The sequence below is a fragment of the Eubalaena glacialis genome, chromosome 5, assembly GCF_028564815.1.
Source record: "Eubalaena glacialis isolate mEubGla1 chromosome 5, mEubGla1.1.hap2.+ XY, whole genome shotgun sequence".
In the NCBI taxonomy this organism is placed as follows: domain Eukaryota; kingdom Metazoa; phylum Chordata; class Mammalia; order Artiodactyla; family Balaenidae; genus Eubalaena; species Eubalaena glacialis.
In genome coordinates this window covers 73278298-73297397 of record NC_083720.1, presented here as the reverse complement: position 1 = coordinate 73297397, position 19100 = coordinate 73278298, and the positions used below count along the sequence as shown (strand labels likewise).

The 19100-nt window shown below is 38.1% G+C and overlaps 1 protein-coding gene across 4 annotated transcripts in view; it reads left to right on the top strand.

Annotated features, from left to right (window-relative positions):
- The first annotated feature begins 6699 nt into the window (after positions 1-6699).
- NFXL1 (nuclear transcription factor, X-box binding like 1) overlaps positions 6700-19100 on the top strand; it is a 52748-nt gene continuing 40347 nt past the window's right edge. For 2 of the 4 annotated variants that reach the window (XM_061191369.1, XM_061191372.1), the window contains exons 1-9: positions 6700-6732; positions 7135-7380; positions 9828-10001; positions 13840-13949; positions 15978-16111; positions 17355-17533; positions 17765-17926; positions 18029-18129; positions 18715-18829. In XM_061191369.1, coding sequence (XP_061047352.1) covers positions 7137-7380; positions 9828-10001; positions 13840-13949; positions 15978-16111; positions 17355-17533; positions 17765-17926; positions 18029-18129; positions 18715-18829 — 1219 coding nt within the window. In that variant the 5' untranslated portion in view covers positions 6700-6732; positions 7135-7136. The other 2 variants (XM_061191370.1, XM_061191371.1) reach the window with 2 other exon arrangements.

Genomic DNA, 19100 nt, shown 5'->3' with positions numbered 1-19100 from the left:
CTGCCATTGACTCCGTTCCTCAGGTGAAAAACTACGAGTCGTCTTTTCTTGACTCTTAATTTCACACCCGCTGTCTAATTTGCCAGTGAACGTTGTCAGCTCAACCTTCAAAATATATCCTGCATCTGGCTGTAAAGTCACCACATCCAATGCTCATTCAAACCACCATCTTTCACCTGGAGTACGACACACCATGTCAACTGATCTCTAATGCCACCGTTTCTCCCCTTTCCCCAGTAGTCCATTTCCACAGAGCTACCACTCTGATCTTTCAAAAGCAACATCAGATCATGTCACTTCCTTGCCTCAGCTTGCTTACAATTGAATCCAAAATCCACACCATAGCCCTATATTAAATGACCCCTGATTACCTCTCTGATTTGGTTTCCTACTGCTCCTCTGCCTGCTCAATCTCATTCAGTTGGCCTCCTTGCTTGTCCTTGAACATGCCAAGTATGCTCCCTTTTCTGGGTCCTTGTAGTTTCCTTTTCCTCTTCCTGGGAAGCTCCCCAGTATCCAGTGGATGTTGGACCTTCATTCAGGTCTCTGCTCAAATGTCACCTTGTTTACCCAATCTAAATTGAAACCCTCTTCACCTTATCTCCCTGCACAGATCCCTATTTGATATTATATCTTAATTTGTTTACTTGTTTGTCATCTGTCTCCTCCACTCAAATGTAAGTTCCATGAGGACAGGTAATTTATTTCATTTATTGCTCTATTTCCAGTATGTAGAAAATGTCTGGGGCATAAAAGGGACTTTATACATGTCTGTTGAGTGAAGTAGTAAATGCGTTTTCCAACCAATCCTGAGGAGATAAAACTCAGAGTTCAAATTAAGGTAATTGAAAGATGATGATTAATGTGATAATTTGCACATCTGAGTTTGTAAACTGAGAGTCATATCAACTACGATTTAATTCTATGCAACCATTCTCTCACAAGGCCCTTCCCAGCTCAAATTTTCCTATTATTTCTACATTAGTTTTCCTGAAAAATCTTCCTTTTATACTGTCATCTTCCTTCTCTTGAACCTTATAGTGGCTACTTAGTGTCAACATTGAAACCAAAATTTTCTACTTCTGTTTTCAAGGTGCTCTCCAACCCTATTTGTCACCTTTGCCTGGGGATTCAATAGAATTTTTTCCTTTCTGGTTCAAACATGTGCCATGTTTATTTTCACTTCTAAACCTTGACTCATGCCGTCCCTACCACGTGGAGTGCTTCTTTCCATCCCATCCACATCTTACCCTGCCTTTAATAGTTTTCTCAGTTCTCAGCATCTCAGTGAGCCTTTTCATTCCTATCCTGGTTCTTTATTTATAGTGAACCCTTCCCATCTCTGAGAACAAATATGCAATGCCTGACAGTATTGGATAACTGCCAGACTCAATTATTGATTGATGGATAGATTATTTAGCTGAATATTTGAAAATAGTTTACATTAAATATGAATAAATGTTTGGTTGATTTTTGTCTCTGAAGGTTTTCCTAGGAAAAGTAAGTGATAGCCCAGTTTAAAAAATTATTATTTTATTTTCATGAAATTGACATTATACAATACTATTTTTATCACTCAATTCTGAGTATTAATAAGTAAAGCAAAAAAGAATCAGCCCTCTAAAGTTATTTGCATTTACCCTGGCTAGAAAAATCAACCCGATTATTTAATTTTTCTATTTCTCTTCTGCCCCACATATGGCAGAACATTTTTCTTATTTTAGCTGGTATATTTTGCACTTTATGTTGTATCCTTTATTTCCTTCTTAACACTTTTTCCCTTTATTTCCTTCTTAACATTTTTTTTTTTTTTTTTTTTTTTTTTGCTGTCAGTTTGATTGGGTCATATCCAGTATGTCAAGTAAAACTGATATAAAATGTATACAGTGCTTGTATCAGTCTGGGTCCAATCAAGAATAGGAACCACACAGTGGGTTAAGTTTAATATAAAGAATTATCAAGTCCTGATAAAAGAATGACCAGAAGGAAACTGTGTATGGTATTCTAGGGCTAAGGGAGAATACCCAAAGAAGAACAAACTTAGAAGGGTCCCCCTCCCCAAGGCTGGTTCAGATATTATTGGAGAAGGTGTAATTCAGCCCACTGGATAGCAGAGAAGCTTGCTGGTTTGTCCTGGCCACAGCCGTTCTGCAGTCTCCTCTGGAGAGCAGGTGATCAGGAACCAGTGGGGTGAGCTTGCAGAGAGAATGGGAGCCAAGGCACAGGTGTGCTGTGTCTGAGTCTGCAGTGGGAGGGTGGCAGGTATTGGGAGGGGGGTGTCAGCTGCAAAATGAGCAGTGACTCAGGGTACCAGTGCGAGCAGAAGAGCTTGGGGTCAGTTTCCACGTTGAGAGGGCTGCTCGGAAGTTTACCTCCAGGCCAGGCAAAGGCTGCAAGGTTGCTGACTCCACCGTACAGCAGCAGGAAATAACAGGAGATTGTCTTCCCTCCTCCAATGCCTCTCCAGTGCCCTCTGCTGAGAAAACTTAACATCGTGCTCTCTGTGGAGATGTTTAAAGGAGTTCTGTCCTCTGTCACAGAGCATATATTGAAGGGTGAATTGGAGCTGAGGGGCAATATATTGATAACTGGCACCATGTTTACCTAAGTATAGATGTATCTGTCAAAGGTAAATGTTTTTAGGGAGCCGTGTATGGATACACTGGCAAAAAGAATCCATATCAGGAAGACATGTCAGACTCTAGGTCCATCCACATTTCTATAAGTGACCCAATTTTGTTCCGTTTTATGGCTGAGTAATATTCCATTGTATATACGTACCACATCTTCTTTATCCATTCATCTATCATTGGACATTTAGGTTGTTTCCATAAATAGTGCTACAATGAATATTGGGGTACTTGTGTCCTTTTGAATTATGGTTTTCTCAGGGCATATGCCCAGTAGTGGGATTGTTGGGTCGTATGGTAGTTCTATTTGTAGTCTTTTAAGGAACCTCCATACTGTTCTCCATAGTGGCTGTATCAATTTACATTCCCACCAACAGTGTATGAGCGTTCCCTTTTCTCCATACCCTCTCCAGCATTTATTGTTTATAGATTTTTTGATGATGGCCATTCTGACCAGTGTGAGGTGTAGGGCAGGAATAGAGACGTAGATGTAGAGAATGGACATGTGGACATGGCTGGGGAGAAGGGGAGGGTGGGATGAATTGGGAGATCAGGTTTGACATAAATACACTACCATGTGTAAAATAGATAGCTAGTGGGAACCTGCTGTATAACACAGGGAGCTCAGCTTGGTGCTCCATGATGACCTAGATGCGCAGGCGGAAGGGGAGAAGGGAGGTCCAAGAGGGAGGGGATATAGGTATACATATAGCTGATTCACTTCATTGTACAACAGAAACTAACACAACATTGTAAAGCAATTTTACTCCAATAAAAAAAAAAAAGGAAGACATGTCAGTAATGGACGAATAAATACAATTAGACCACAATTTTTTAAATGACTGGACAATAAAGGTATTCAGATGTCTTTTTTTTTCTATGTTTTATTTCATAATTCTTTTAAAAAATTGATGTGTATCATTCATACAGTATATTGCACAAATGATAAATGTATAATTTTTTGAGTTTTTACATGTGTACACATAAGTGAAACTACTACCCAGATCAAGATAGAATTTTTCCACCACTCAGGAGGATACCTTATTGCTCTTCCCAGTTAAAATCCTCCCACCCCTACCAGAAGTAGGCACTAATCTGGCTTCTGTTACTTGTTCAGGGACTTCATGAAACTGGATTCACAAGTAAGTACAATAAGTCCCCTACATATGAACAAGTTCCATCCTGAAAGCACATTCAAAGTCCAATTTATTCATAAGCCCAGCAAAGTTAGCCTAGGTACCCAACTAACACAGTCCGCTATACAGTACTGTACTATAATAGGTTTATAATACTTTTTACATAAATAATACATAAAAAATACAAAAAACAAAACATTTTAAATCTTACAGTACAGTACCTTGAAAAGTACAGTAGTACAGTACAACAGCTGGCATACAGGGGGTGGCATCGTGTGAAAAGGCAAGAAGAGTTACTGACTAGAGGAGGGAGAGGAGGTGGGAGATCATAGAGCTGAAGGATCGTCAGCAATAGGAGACGGAGGGCAAGCTGCAATTTCACCCACGCCTGACGTTGATGGCACAGGTTCTGGTTCCTTGCTGGATTCAATTCTATCTACCCTCTTGAAAAAATGATCCAGTGATGTCTGGGTAGTAGCTCTTTTTTTCTCTTCATAGATGACACGGGATTGCATTCTGAAGGGTTGCTGCAACCTTCGTGTACCTTTCTATGTTCTTGTCCTGTGCCTCAAAAACTAACAGTGCCTCCTCAAATAAAGAAAATCCCCTTGCCATTTCCTGCATTGTGAATCTCTTCGGTTCTTCAGTTACTTCTTCTTGTTGTCTCTCTTCGTCCTTTCTCTGGGCCTCCAATTCCTGGCGCTTCTTAGCAATACAAGCTACATAATCACTGCTTTTACTCTTGCTTCTGGACATTCTGGGCTTGAAATAAAGATACTGTACTACTGTACTCTATACAGTACTGTATAGTAAAGTACACAAAAGCACAACCACTTGTAAACGATGCACATATGTGACAATGTACACCAGACATGTGAACTAACTTATGTGATCGGACATGCGAACAGACGTTTGTATCTTTGAAAGCTCGCAACTTGAAGGTTCATAAGTAGGGGACCTACTGTACTTTGTTGCGTCCGGCCTCTTTTGTTCAACATGATATCTTTGAGATTCACCCATCTTGCTACACATATCAGTATTTTTTTTTTTTTTTTGGCATAGCATTCCATTATATGCATATACCACAATTTATTTTTAAATTCTCCTGTTGATAGACATGAGGGTTATTCCTAGTTTTTGGCTATTATGACTAAAGCTGGTATAAACATGAGTTTTTGTGGAGCTATGCACTCATGTCTTTCAGTATATATTTAGAAGTGGAACTGCTTGGTCACATGCTTTAGTAGTAAGTCCTGTTTAGCTTTAACAGATACTGCTGAACATTTTTCGAAAGTGTTTGAACCAATTTCCACTCCCACCAGTAAGTATGAGAGTTCCAGTTGCCAACAGTTGGCCAGTCTTTTGTTTTCAGCTATTCTTGAGGGTAGTATTTTTAAGAATTAAGATTAATTACAATTATACAATTATATTTCTCAATGTTTATAATCTTAATTATATATTTATCAGCTTCATATATTTCTCATGTTCCCTTTTGATAAACAGAAAGAACTCTTGTTTTCCTCAAATGTTATCTGAAATTTCAAAGTGAAAATTACAGCAATGGTAGCTTTTGAAATGTATTCTCAATTTACATATGCTTCCACGTTATGATATACATCAGCTCTCCACTACTAAACTTTACTATAATACTATCATAAATGTTTGCTCATTCAGAGAGCACATAACATTCTTTTTGATTCCACAGTAATTATTATGATTATCAATTATCATTGTATAATATGGCAGGGGAAAAACTGATTATGTGAGTCTTTTTGCCTGATTAGGTCCTCTAAAAGTAACTGGAATTTCTAGGTAAACATTAAATACCTTCTCACAGTAATAATATAGTATGGTGTTTTTAAGAGCATAGGCCAAGATTCACACAGCTCAGTTGCAATCCTGGCTCTGCTAGGATGCTGAATAAGAAAGTTCTCTGTGTCTCTGTTTCCTAATTTAAAAAATGGAATTGGTAATAATACCTGGCTATAACAAGGGCAAGTTACTTAACCTGTGCTTCAGTGTTCTCAGCTGTAAAATGGGGATAACAGGATTATTGTGAGTACCACATTGTTAATATACATATACATGTAAAACGCTTTGAATAGTGCCTGGAACTTAATAACGCTATATAAATATTAGGTACTTATTATTAATGTAGAGGAATTAATTAGGTTGAGGGTTGTAAGGGACCGTGTAGTCCCAAACTGCAATCAGTGTATTTCTCAATCCCAGATAGAGCCCCGAATTTTTGAAATTTCTCCCACTCCCTCCTCTCCCTTTCTCTTTATTTCTTATTGAAAACAGCGAAGTCAGAAGGATCAGGACCAGACCTGGCTCTCGACTACTTTCCTTAAATAAAGGCTACTTTAGAGAGCTGTCGTGACGGTAAAAATCGGCCTGCTTCAGGAAAAGTATATTGTTAACTATAAAGGACTATGATAATAATGCCGTTAGATTTATCCTTTACGTTGCTTTTGCAATTCAGAAGGGCACTTTCTTCACTCCAGCCACTTTTCCGCAACACTCCCTCAGCTTTCACCTCCCTCTTCCCCGACCCCGAAGAGTCTTCTTTATAAGTGACTTTTCCCTTCTGTGAGAAAAGTTTCCTGCCACCAGAAAGCCCGAAGGCGAGGCTAAAGATGGCGGGCAGTCAATTACGACCCCTGAGACAGCCTCCCGATACCGAGCTGGGTTTAGGGTAGTCGCATGGAAAAAGCGGCATCCTCTGGGTTTTGAACACCTCCTCCCCACCTTGCGCCCTCTCTGTGCCCCCACCCCGTCCAAGCCCCAAAGCACGCCGGGAATTGTAGTTTCCGAAGGCCCGCTCCAGTTAGCGCATGCGTTCCGAGGCCTTGCCCACACACAGACACGGTTCCGGATGAGGAAGCGGCTAGTGATGCCACGCGTTCTGCGAGCGGTGGGCGGGGGCTTCTGGGAACTGTAGTCGTTGAAAGCGGGCGCCGTCGGTAAGGGGACGTAGCTTTCTTTCCTCCGGGTTCGCTGCTGCAGTTGGTTCCCGGCGGCAACCGCCGGGTCAGTCTGCAGTTCTCCCGTCACGGCGCTCCCCCTGAGTCCGAGGAGGCGCTTTCCTCCTCCCCGGTTCTCCTTCTCCGGCGCTGGGTGCTCCTTGACTCGCGGTCCATTTCTCTGCCTAGTCCTCTCCCTCTTCGATCCATCTCCAAAGCCCGGGCTCAGCGGGGACTCGCCCTCTGGGAGAGACAGGGCCGCGACCTTTTCAAACTCGGTCCCCACCCCGCGGAGACCGCCCTCATTCCGCCTCTCACACCGGCTTCCCCCTCTGTCCTTTTTCCCCGCCTTGGTACCACCTCGCTCACGCTCCTTCCACTCTTTTTTTTTTTCCTCTGCAGGGATGGAAGCTTCCTGGCGCCAGGTGGCCAGTGGCCGAGGCCGAGCCCGAGGACGGGCCACTGCGGCCCCCTCCTCAGGAAATGGAGTCCATCTTCGCGGCGCCGGAGGGGGGCGAGAGAAGGGGTCGGTGGGCGCTGCTGGCCTTGGCCCCATTCCCGGTGGAGCTGCAACCTCTGCGGCTGCAGGTAGCTCAGCCCGGCGCAGCCCCGCGGGATCTGAAGCGCCGCAGACTTCCGTGGCCAGTGGTGAGAATGGCTCCCTTCCTCTGGTTCACCTGGATGCCTACCTACTAAGGCACTTGCTAGTGAGAACTGCCTTCGCATTCATTTCTTTCCTTCTCCTTCGGGAGTTTATTATTGGTCTCACTTCTCAAACCTTTCAGGCAGCTACTCATTCTAGGCCGATTCCCATCACACCTCTTTCATCATCACTTTTTTTTTTTTTTCCATCATCACTTTAATTGATATTAATCAATGTTACTTCTCCGTCCAATATTCTTCCCTTCACTCTTTTTTGCCTACTGAATCCCCACAGTTGCAGACAGTGGCCCGGGGGCTGATTTAGCCTATAGTTTGGTTTGGTTAACACAATGCATTAAATCTGAATTGGTTGCCAGCAGTTTTTTGGTTTTTCTTTTTAAAATCTCATAAAAATCTGGTTAACAACTTTTCTTGTAAGATAAGGTATTGTGGCTTTGGTACTTTTGTGGGTGTCAACAGTCGGCTGGGCTGAGTAGCAGAAATCTTATTTAGATTGGGTTTAGGCTTTCCACTTGACATTGTGTTTCCTACTTCTGGGGCCAGTTGTCATTTTCCATTTTTATTTGATTGCCTTAGTTTAGTAACTTTAATTATCTGTGTCCTGTAAACACTTGAGCATGTGGTACTTTTTTCAACTGCGGTTCCTAGTCACAAATTTCATGTCCTTTCTAGGATGTATCTAGAAAGGTGTGGCCTTCTCCAGCTTTCAATATCCTTCATCCAAGGCAGTGTTTTAGTGGAGCCTGGGAGCACACATGCAATTCTAAGTTGTCCATACTAATGAAAGAATGCAGGGGGCTAAGAGAATAACCCCTAAAATCATTTTATTGTTGTATTTGGAATGTATTTTTCAAAATATGTTTTTTGCAGGGAGGAGCAAATTGAGCTTCTGAATGTCTGCTAAGCTAATTTTAAAGATAAGTGGTATTCTCTTGGTTACTGAGTTTATGATAGTGGTGGTGGTGAGGTGTGCAAGAGGGAGAACTGTGAACAGTTTTGGTAAGCTTTCTTGGATTTTGTGGATAGTAGAGAAGCAAGCATCCTTTAACTGGATAATTGAGATTTGACTGTAAGAAATAATATATGGTAAGGTTGCTTTGTCAGCTTTCTTTGAGATGATCTTACATAGGTCCATTGATCAGGTTATGAATGTTTTTATTATATCTGTCTAATTCAGCCTTTTAAAAAATGTCTTTTAAGTGCTCGTTTCTCATAATGACATTTATCATCTTATTGTACATAAAGTTTTGAGTCATATATCTTATAGCAATTGCTTTTCTCCTAGTACTCAAAGATTCCTATGTGAGCACTGTACATTTTCCTCCAGTTTTACTTGAAACACTGAGTAGTCCCCAGCCAAGCTGGCTGCAGTAAGAGAAGGAAAACATTGCATGAGGAAAATAAAAGATAAAACATCATTAAGTACAAATACACCACCTAAAATAAAAAAGTTTGTATTAGTAGTGGCTCATCGGTTTCAAGCGTAAAGTGGCACTAATATGGGCACTAATGAATTAAGATCAGTTCAGCATGTTGTGGCTCCTTTCTTGAACTACGGTGGCTGTCCAGAAGAGCTTATTAACACTTAATGCTTGAAGAGAATTTTCATGGTCCTTGCTCTTGAGGAGTTTGAAGTCTCATTGGGAAAGTGCTGTGAAGTAATCTAATTCTTTTTGTGTTATTATTTAAGCAAGTAACAAGTAAGAAGTACAGACAGTGCTAAACAGAATAGCAGAAGAACTAATCCAAAACAATACTTAACATTTCTTTTTGGAATGAAGTTGTTGTAAGAAGCATATTTTCCATGTTAGCAATATTTTGTGTGGGATTAATGTTAAATAAATATGTTCTGTGACCACATTTTAATAAGGACACAAAGTCCTTGAGCTTTCTAAGAAGCAGATTGTAAACATAGTGGGTAGACAGTGAATACTGTTTGTGCAAGGTCTTTGGTGGGCCAAGCCAGGCTGGGTTATAGTGTGCAAGAGGATGGTTTGAGAAAGCGCCTGCCTCTGCTGATTCTGATGTGCTCCCAGTGGGTATGTTTCCCACGTTTTAAAAATCACTGTGTACCATTCAGTTTTTAAACATCTCACTTTAATTTTGTTCATATCCTGTTTTGAGGTTGATCACCAGTTTTTTGATACTTTATCATAGCTTTATAATTTTGAAAATTGATTTGTTAGTCATTCTAGAACAATTAGTTGGCATTTAGCAGAATATTTAACAAAAGTGAAAGTTTATATTGTGGTATTCTCTTTACTCGTGTGACAAGAAATTTGAAAATACTTTTTTCATGGATGATAGTGAAATAGAATGCACCAAAGGTGACTTTTAAATCTGTATTTTAATAACATATTGGTATATCATGCCTTGGTTTTTTGAGAGATTGTTTTGCTGAAATGAAACTCATTTTTTTTTCTTTTAAGCAGAGCTAATGTCTCAAAAGAAATTTGAGGAAATCAAGAAGGCTAATCAAGCTGCAGCCAAAAAACTTGTTGAAGAACACTTTAACTCTTCATCTGAAGAAGAAGGAGATGAGGATTTTGAAGGAAAAAGAGGAAAAATAGTTGCTAATACGTTTATAACTTACACGACTCAGACAGGTACTGTATGATCTTTTCAATTTTGACATTTTTACATCAATGAAAATATATTCCTGACTTTTTCTGACACCTTTACTCTATGTGGAATAGGTTTTGCATCTTAAGAATGAGCATTTTTGTGTTGTAGAGTTGAATTTTTGTACCTTTTACTATTTGAGTTATACGTTGTATAACGCTAATCTTTCTATAAAGCAAATAGGATGGCAATGTCTCTTATAGCCTTAGAAGTTCTCTTTTGTGTTCAATTGGCATTTCATTAGAATGCTGGGAGGGGGATGCCAAAGGTCCCTGTGCAATGAGTGGGGTCAAGTTGTTCCTAATGATGATTTGATTGCACTTGAGGACTTTGAATACTCCTTTAAAATCTATTCTTCATTATTCTCTTTTTCATCATGTTAAATGTATCTTGAAGTCAATTTCATTTCTTAACTTAATTCCTTTATTTTATATCTTACAACTTCTGATTTTTATATGTAAAAAAAATCTAAGTCTCCTCAGGTCTGAAGTGTTTAATCACATTATATGTTGTATATATCTGGGTCACTCTCAAAGCCACATTTGTTTGTGAGAGAGACGGCCAAAGTGATGTTGCTGTGAAGATTTGGGACTAAGTGTAGAAGTAGATTATTTTAAATGTAAGTCTCTTACACGTTCCACATATTATGCTTACAGTCATTATTAGAAACATTCTTGCATGCATTATCCGTATTAGTTGCCTGAGTATATTGATGGCATCATGAGCATAGGTACACATCATCAAAAAGGTTTCCAGGGAATTTACCATATCTGCCAAGGAATTAAGATTAGGAAGCTTGACTAAGAAGTCTGGTTGAGCCAGGTAAAAATTGATAAAGAGGAACCTTAAGGTTAGGAGGTTTCTTGCTTTTAGAGAACTTCATAGAAGGTAACCTCAAGTATCCTGCTTCAAGAAGACCTCACTGAAACCACTCTAGATACAGATTTTATTTTTAAATAGGAAATTCAGTGATATAACTCAGTATTTCTGCCTAGTGTTTAGAAAACTTTTATCATTTGTAAGTTTTATTAATTTTTAAAAAAAATTATTTATTTATTATTGGCTGTGTTGGGTCTTCGTTGCTGCGTGCGGGCTTTCTCTAGTTGCAGCGAGCGGGGGCTACTCTGTTGCGGTGCGCAGGCTTCTCATTGCGGTGGCTTCTCTTGTTGCGGAGCACGGGCTCTAGGCGCGAGGGCTTCAGTAGTTGTGGCACGTGAACTTCAGTAGTTGTGGCTCGCGGGCTCTAGAGCGCAGGCTCAGTAGTTGTGGCGCACGGGCTTAGTTGCTCTGTGGCATGTGGGATCTTCCTGGACCAGAGCTCGAACCCGTGTCCCCTGCATTGGCAGGCAGATTCTTAACCACTGCGCCACCAGGGAAGTCCCACTTTTATTAATTTTTAACGTGGCTTTCATCTTAAAGTGTTAAGGCAATTTTTCTTATACTGTATTATGTCAAATCCATAAATATTTTGATTTTCGTTCCTTTGTGTTCTGTACTTTGCCTCTACCAAAGTAAGGAAATCTGATCACTTGACTTTAGAACGATAAATGCCAGGGTCATGAGATGGTTCCCATCTCACATTAGTGAATTGAACACCAAAACTTTACCAAAGAAGTTCATTCTTTCTGTCTGAGCACAGCCTTTATACTTTTGCGATCTCTCAGATTTCAAACTTGAATGGTCAGCTTCCTGATGGGTATCGCTGTCTTGCTGGCCTATGGAAACACAAACATACGTTGAAAGATAACTTATTTCCTCTCTTGTTCTCTTTATCTCTATTAATACTACAGTTTTCCCAGTCACCTGCCTAAGCCAGAAATCTGGGAGCAGGGTTGGCATATACACGCATGAGTGTGTTTTATTCGCTACTACTCCTCCCCTCTGCGCGTGTCAGACAGCTCGTCTAACACAGCACTCTTTCCTTCTGAACATCGACTTTTCAGAGCAACACAATCTGATTGTCACCAAGTCCTGCTGAGTTTTACTTCCTAAGTTTCTTAAATTCATCCCACCACTCCCCACATGCTATCATCACCTTAATTCAGGCCCCTACAGCTGTTTAATATGTGGATTAAATCCACATAATAACTCTGTGAGGTAGATATTACTATTGCTATTGTTACTATTTTAAAGATGAGAAAACTGGGACAGACGCATTAACTTGCTCGAGGTCATTTTTTGCTTTATCTGCTGTTAACTGCCTCTTAACTTAAGGTACTTCATGTGTCCAGTCTTGGCCTCCTCACACTCATTTTTCTTCAGTTGCCAGAGTGATCTTTTTATGCATGACTTCAAATGCCATGCTATCCGTCATGACATCTTGGGCAGTATACTTTATTGTTGCAGCCAAATTTTAACACATTTTTCAAAGAAATCTTACATAAATTTTATGAGTATAAGATTAGACTTTATTTTATTAAAGCCTGTTCATCTTGTTTTCATATTCTATTTTACATGTTAGCTGTTAAATTAGATGACATTTTAAAATGTTATACATTTGTTAGAGCCAGCTGTGTCAGAAAGCAAAATAAGTACACAGAATATGATTATTAAGTCTGCCTTTAAGAATCCTCTTCAAACTTCGATATTTGTTTAAAATAAAGCAATTGTCTTTAATAAGTTTATAATATTTTATAGTTTGGGGAGTAATTTTATGTATATTTTGTATAATATCATAAATTATACTTGTATTTATATTATGGTAGAGCAAGTTTTTGTGAGTGTTGTGTTTACTTGGATGATCTTAGAAAGTAAAGAATTATCTAAGTGTCCTATTTATTTAATTTTTCTTTTTGGTAACTTAAATTTTGGTTTGTACCATTTTATTGCCATGGTACGTTCTGTACTTATGATAGTTTATGTTATTAGTGTACTTTTCTTGGCGACTCGGTTAACCTCTATTGAACAATCTTTATTGTGCTAAAGGCCTGTAGGTTTATTTCTCTTACACTAAAGTGACTCAGATTATTGTCCTTTTGTTGTTGTGTGTGCTTTTGGGTAGCTTTTCTGCCTTTCATCGTGCTGTTATTTCTTGGACCTTCCTGTATTAAACCCTTGCTGTGGCATAGCATAGTTGTCAAGAGGGCTCACTTTGGAGTCATACTGAAGTTACTTAAGTGTTCTGTGCCTCAGTTTTCTCATCTGTAAAATGAAAGTAAAAATAGCTTATTTAATCTTACTGAAATATGAATAGTACAGTGCCTGGCAAGTAAATGCTTAATAATTGCTTAAAGGAAATACAGTCTAGTAATTTTTTTCTAAGAAGTCATGCTTCCCTTTTTAGCAGAAATAGCATAATTTAATGAAACAAATTTATTATACTGTATTGATCTCAGGATCTTTTCATTCAACAGATTTTTACTAAGAATTTGCTATGTGTCAGACACACACACGCATAGACTCTTACACACTTACACATTCATACGCATATGCTTATATTTAGGCTCAATGGCTTTGCTGAGCTTTGACTTTGCAGTTCCTTTCACTTTGCTTTTTGATATGCTTTCCCTTGTTACTTGACATCTTGCTGCTGTTGCCTGTGACTCTGCCCCCACCAGATTTGTTAAGGACTGTAACAGCAAGTATACTCTGAGAGAAGGTCAAGGTAACTGTTTTTGAATCAAGTACATAAGATGTAATGCATGGACTTTGTGACCTCTTAGCAATTCACTGGTTGCCTTTTTCTTAAACTTCTCATTTTTTCAGCTATATTTTGAGCAATTGATATTACTAGACAGTTCTCACATAATGTGGTGCTGTTAGTGAGTTTCTGTTATTTTCAGATGTTGCTTAACCTGAAGTTTTCAATTTTTAAATTTCAAGATGGAGATGTTCGTGAGTTAGAGCGAACAAAACAGTATGTAAATGAAGCTTTTCAAGCAGGGGCTATGACATGCTTAATTTGTATTGCTTCAGTGAAGAGAAACCAAGCAGTAAGTTTTTCTCCTTATCTAAATTAATGTTATCTCCCCCAAATATCTTATTTTGCATTTATAATTTGTAACCATTTATTATTCTTTTTGCTTATTTTTGTTTAAGAATACTTCATTTGAGAATTCTCTTTATGAATTGATACTCAACTTTTGGGAATCTTTAATTAGAAGAAAAATAGCTCTAAATGAGCAATCAATATTTTTAGCACTATTAAAATAAATGAAGCAAATATTTTCAGTTTCAATGCATATGTCAATTTGATAAAGCATTTTTAGTATCGGTACTTTAGAGATTCCCATAAATACTGAAATATTAAGTAAACTATATTTCATTACTTTCAGCAGGTTTAAACAAACATAGATATGCTCCCTGCCTTCAAGGAAGTAAAACCTAGCAATGACAATTACAGTTTATTAGTGAGCTTCTCTTGTGTTGAAGGCACTGTGGAAAGTGGCTAGGGTTAATGGGGAGAGATGGATTCAGAGATAACTCATGTACATAGAGACGCTATGACCTAATGGTGAAGTTATGTATATATACATTTAAAGGGCATTAATAAAGCAATTAAGGGGATGAGATGACTGAATATGATAGACTCACCATTTAGACCTCAGCTTAATCCACTGCTATTATAGCAGCATTGCCTAGAGAAAGAAAGACAGGTCAGATGTGAAATGGATTGGTCGTGTAGAGTGAATCAGAAATTTAAAACATATTGGGTAGGATACCGTAGCAGACGCAGGTGCCTTTGGTGCCCTGAGTCACATCTGGTTGTCTTACTCTGATTTCAGCTGCAGTGGAGGAATAGTCTCTCTGCATGAGGATGCAGTTTCACTGTAAACACTTGCTATGTGTGTGGATTTTTTTTTTCAACCTCAGTGCTTTCTCCTTGGGAACTGACTCAGCCAGGAAATGGGTGTAGTGCAGAGCAGAGTTAATGCCCGTTGGGGCAGCATTCCACCATAGGGAGCTGGGGGATGAGTGCCCTAGCCTCCTGTTTGTTAGTGGTTGGGGCTGGGGGTGTCCTGGGCATGTTTTATGTGGTTTTTCAGAGCGTCCCTAGCAGGACTGAACTTTGGCCCTTAGGCGGTAGTCAGCTCAACAATATACAGTTTATTGGCATTTCCTCTTCCCTATCTTGGCCTTTTACTTCTGCATCCCAGTTCTTTTCTTAGGCACTGCTTTGGGGGGGAACTCAAACTAAGAAGTTGGCTTTTTTTCAGTGTTCCTGCCGGCTTATGCAATATATTCCATGTCTGATTTTATTAAACAGCTGCAAAATGTTAGGACGAAAAGCGAACTGATTTTTGTCAGTTATAGCAAAGTATTGGCTGGTTAAAAAAATTAATTAATGTTATTCCTTAAGCTGTTAAATTTTGTATATGTGTGTTTGTGTGTGTGTGTGTATATACACACACTGAAGTTTTTTGCTCACCTAATTTTTAGAATTTAGCATTAAGTGCTAGACTAATAGGTTTTATATAACTGTAGGGCAACATAGAGATTGTATGTACATATTTGTGTTAAGGATTTTTTTGTGGTGTTATTTATAATTGGAAAAACCTAAATGTCCAACAACCTGAACTTGGTTAAATTATGGTAAACAAATCAACATGATATCTACTGTACAGCTATAAATATCATATTGTATGAACCTACTTGATAAGGGTAAATGCTTATATTGTGTTAAAAGAAAAGGCTATAAAGTTCTATATCAGTACAGTATGACCTCATTTTTTAAAAGTATGAAATATATACAAAAAAATTGGAGACTGTCCAGAATGTTAGCAGTAGTTGTTTCTAGCTGAATGAATCTGCATGATTAATACTATTTTTCTTTAAAGTGTTCTACATGTATATTAGTTTTTATAAAGAACATTTCTTCTGTTATGCTGGAAGGAAAGTTTTTTTCTTTAATCCTTAGGTAGCTCTTGAAATAGTTTAGTTTGGTGCTTATTTTAAAGTATTGTGGAATTATCAAAGAAAAACCATTGCATACTTGTTAATTTCTGATACCTTTGTCTTAGGTTTGGAGTTGTTCAGGATGTTTCTGTATATTTCACATGCCCTGTATCCAGAAGTGGGCTAAAGACAGCCAGTTTCTGGTGTCTTCTCCTTTGACGGATGATGATTTTGGAAAGAGAGATTATCCCTGGCCTTGGTAACTTTTTCTAATTTAGTTGGAATGTTTAGTTGTAAAATAAATGAAAACTGTAGCTCCTCAGTTGCTTTATTGGCCGTTTCAGTATCCATGCTTGGCCTTCAATTAGTCATTTGGTTTGTGAAGATATGAGACCTGCTAATGGCTCCCCCTGCCACCCCAGTTTATGTAACTACTAGTTCCTTTTGCTAACTAATAAATAATTCAGACTCTGTTTTTCCCCTGCAAAACAACTCCTTAGTTATCCTTTTTAAAGAACTTTCATTTCTTTAGAACTAGAATCCATCAAAATTCTGGTACTTCTCTCAGGAGCTCCTTTTAGTATGTATTGGTATCACATTGAAGACTGTCCTCTAACATTTTCATCAATGGCTTCCGATTTTATCCTCAAAATCTCTCAAAACTGCAGGTGTATGTTTTCTAATCTTATTAAATTTTCTATATTTATTATGTTAGTTTGGCTTCTAGGACTAAAACTGCTTTATTTTCATCTTGATAGGTAAAAATCTGCTTTAGCAGAGAATGTGAAACAGTATTTCAACTTTTCTTTGACTTAGGTACATTTGAAATATATATATTTTGTATTAGATGCTGAGAAATATGAAATTCTTTGTCTATTTTCAAACATTTTTCCCCTTAATTCTAGATTTTAAGTCATGTTTCTTGCTGCTGTATTACCTACCTATAACCTGATTTCTCTCTTCTTCTTGCTATTGCTAATATATTTTACTTACTTGTAGACCACCCAACCAAACTTTTAAAACATTGAACTTTATAAAATTGGAATGAATATCCCAAGAATAAAGTTCAGGTGGTTAGTAGAAAGCTAATGTTGCTTTCTTTTGTAGCTGTATTTTAGATATGTGTTGTTTAATATGATAGCAACTAGCCACACATGGTTATTTAAATTCTTAAAAATTATGAAATAGAAAATTGTTTCTTCCTCAGTTGTACACATTAGCCACATTTCAAGTGCTCACTAGCCATGTGTGGCTAATGGCCACTGTGTTAGACATGACAGGTATAGAACACTTCCATCATCTCAGGAAATTATTGGACAGAGCTCTTCTAGATGGTTGAAATTGATTTTAGTAAAATCTTGTTTCTTACTAATATAAAGATGGAGCAGAGGTTACATTAACATAAAACTGATTGTGTATACTCTATTATTAAGTATATTTATATTTCTGCCTCATGTCACTTTTATAAATGAAATTAACTTCAGTAATTTCATTCTTTGTAGTCCAAAATGTAGGTTTGAATACAAACGATCTGACACACCTAGTAGGTACTATTGCTATTGTGGCAAAGTGGAAGATCCACCTTTAGATCCGTGGCTTGTGCCTCATTCATGCGGCCAAGTATGTGAGAGAGATTTTAAACCTCCTTGTGGCCATAAGTGCTTACTCCTCTGCCATCCAGGTGAGTTATATATTATATTTCTAATTGTGGATGGTTATTTCTTCTTATGTTGAAGTAAAAAAAATTGTGAGAGTTGAACTCAGAACTTAAGTTTACATAAGAAAATATTGGAAGGGATTGCCTTTTAAAGTATCAGTATGGAAAGCTTTAGAAATTACTGATAGGTGTAGGAACTGAAAATTTTTACTTTTGACTTCTGATTTTTTTTTTTTCCCTTTCATTGGATTCTAGGTCCATGCCCTCCTTGTCCTAAGATGGTCACAACTACTTGTTATTGTAAGAAAGCAAAACCTATCCCTCGTCGGTGCAGTGCTAAGGAATGGTCCTGTCACCTGCCATGTGGACGGAAATTGCTTTGTGGACAGCATAAATGTGAAAATCCTTGTCATGCAGGTAAAAGGTCATACCTGTTAGGTGTTCCGGCCTTAAGCAGAAGTCAAAGCAGTCTCTGTTGCTTTTATAATGTTCCATGCTAATTTATCATTTTGATTTTAGGAAGTTGCCCACCCTGTCCAAGAGTTAGTAGGCAAAAGTGTGTCTGTGGCAAACAAGTAGCTGAAAGAAGCTGTGCAAGTCCACTGTGGCACTGTGATCAAGTAAGTGTATATGCATTTTGAGGAGTGGGTGTTAAAGTATACAGAAGCATAAACAATTAGAAATGCTAGTTAGGTTTAGTTGGATAAAAGGAGAGGAAGAATAGCAACTCAGATGAATTATATTCATGTTTTAGGAAACTTCTTCACTTTAATATCATTTTAATTACCAGGGGAAATTTTTTTTCAAATTAACAGCTGTTTGTTGAATTTTGGATTTAGTACATATGTACTCTTTCCTCTTTTCCCTCTTCTTGAGTTAATCCAGTTGAGGAAGTAGTATTGATTCTGTAGATTGTCTTAGAATTGGCATGGTTTTAGTACCATTTGGAAATCTTTGGTGGATGACCATGTGAAACTGCATGTTCTTATTCCTTTATTATATTTTAAAAATATACTCCCTGGCGCATAAGAAATGTGTGTGTGTATGCTTATGCATATATACATATGATACCTATGTAAGATATAAAGCATAATAATTTGAGGAATCTAAAGAAGTTGCTTGTTTGTGACTGAGAAATTATTATGTCATGTACAAAGTCTTTTGTTAACTTTTAAGTCGTTAGTGCTTATTGCATTTTATTTTAGGTATGTGGGAAAACACTGCCATGTGGTAATCATACATGTGAGCAAGTTTGCCATGTAGGTGCTTGTGGAGAATGTCCTCGATCTGGGAAAAGGTTCTGTCCATGTCAGAAGTCAAGTAAGACTTTTTTAAAAACCTTTAATGGGATTATAATTATTTATCATGCTAATTAGAGTACTTTCCTAATTAAATTAGATTTCTCTGGGAGCTCATAATGTAGTTTCAATAATAATACAAATTTGATATTAGATTTCTGTACATTTGGATGAGAGGACAATATAGCATAGTGGATTAAGAACTCAGATTTTGGGCCCAAACTTCCTGAGCCTCTGAAATGGGGGGCTTGTCAATCTCAGACCAACCGCTTTTCAGTCCATCAAAGCACATT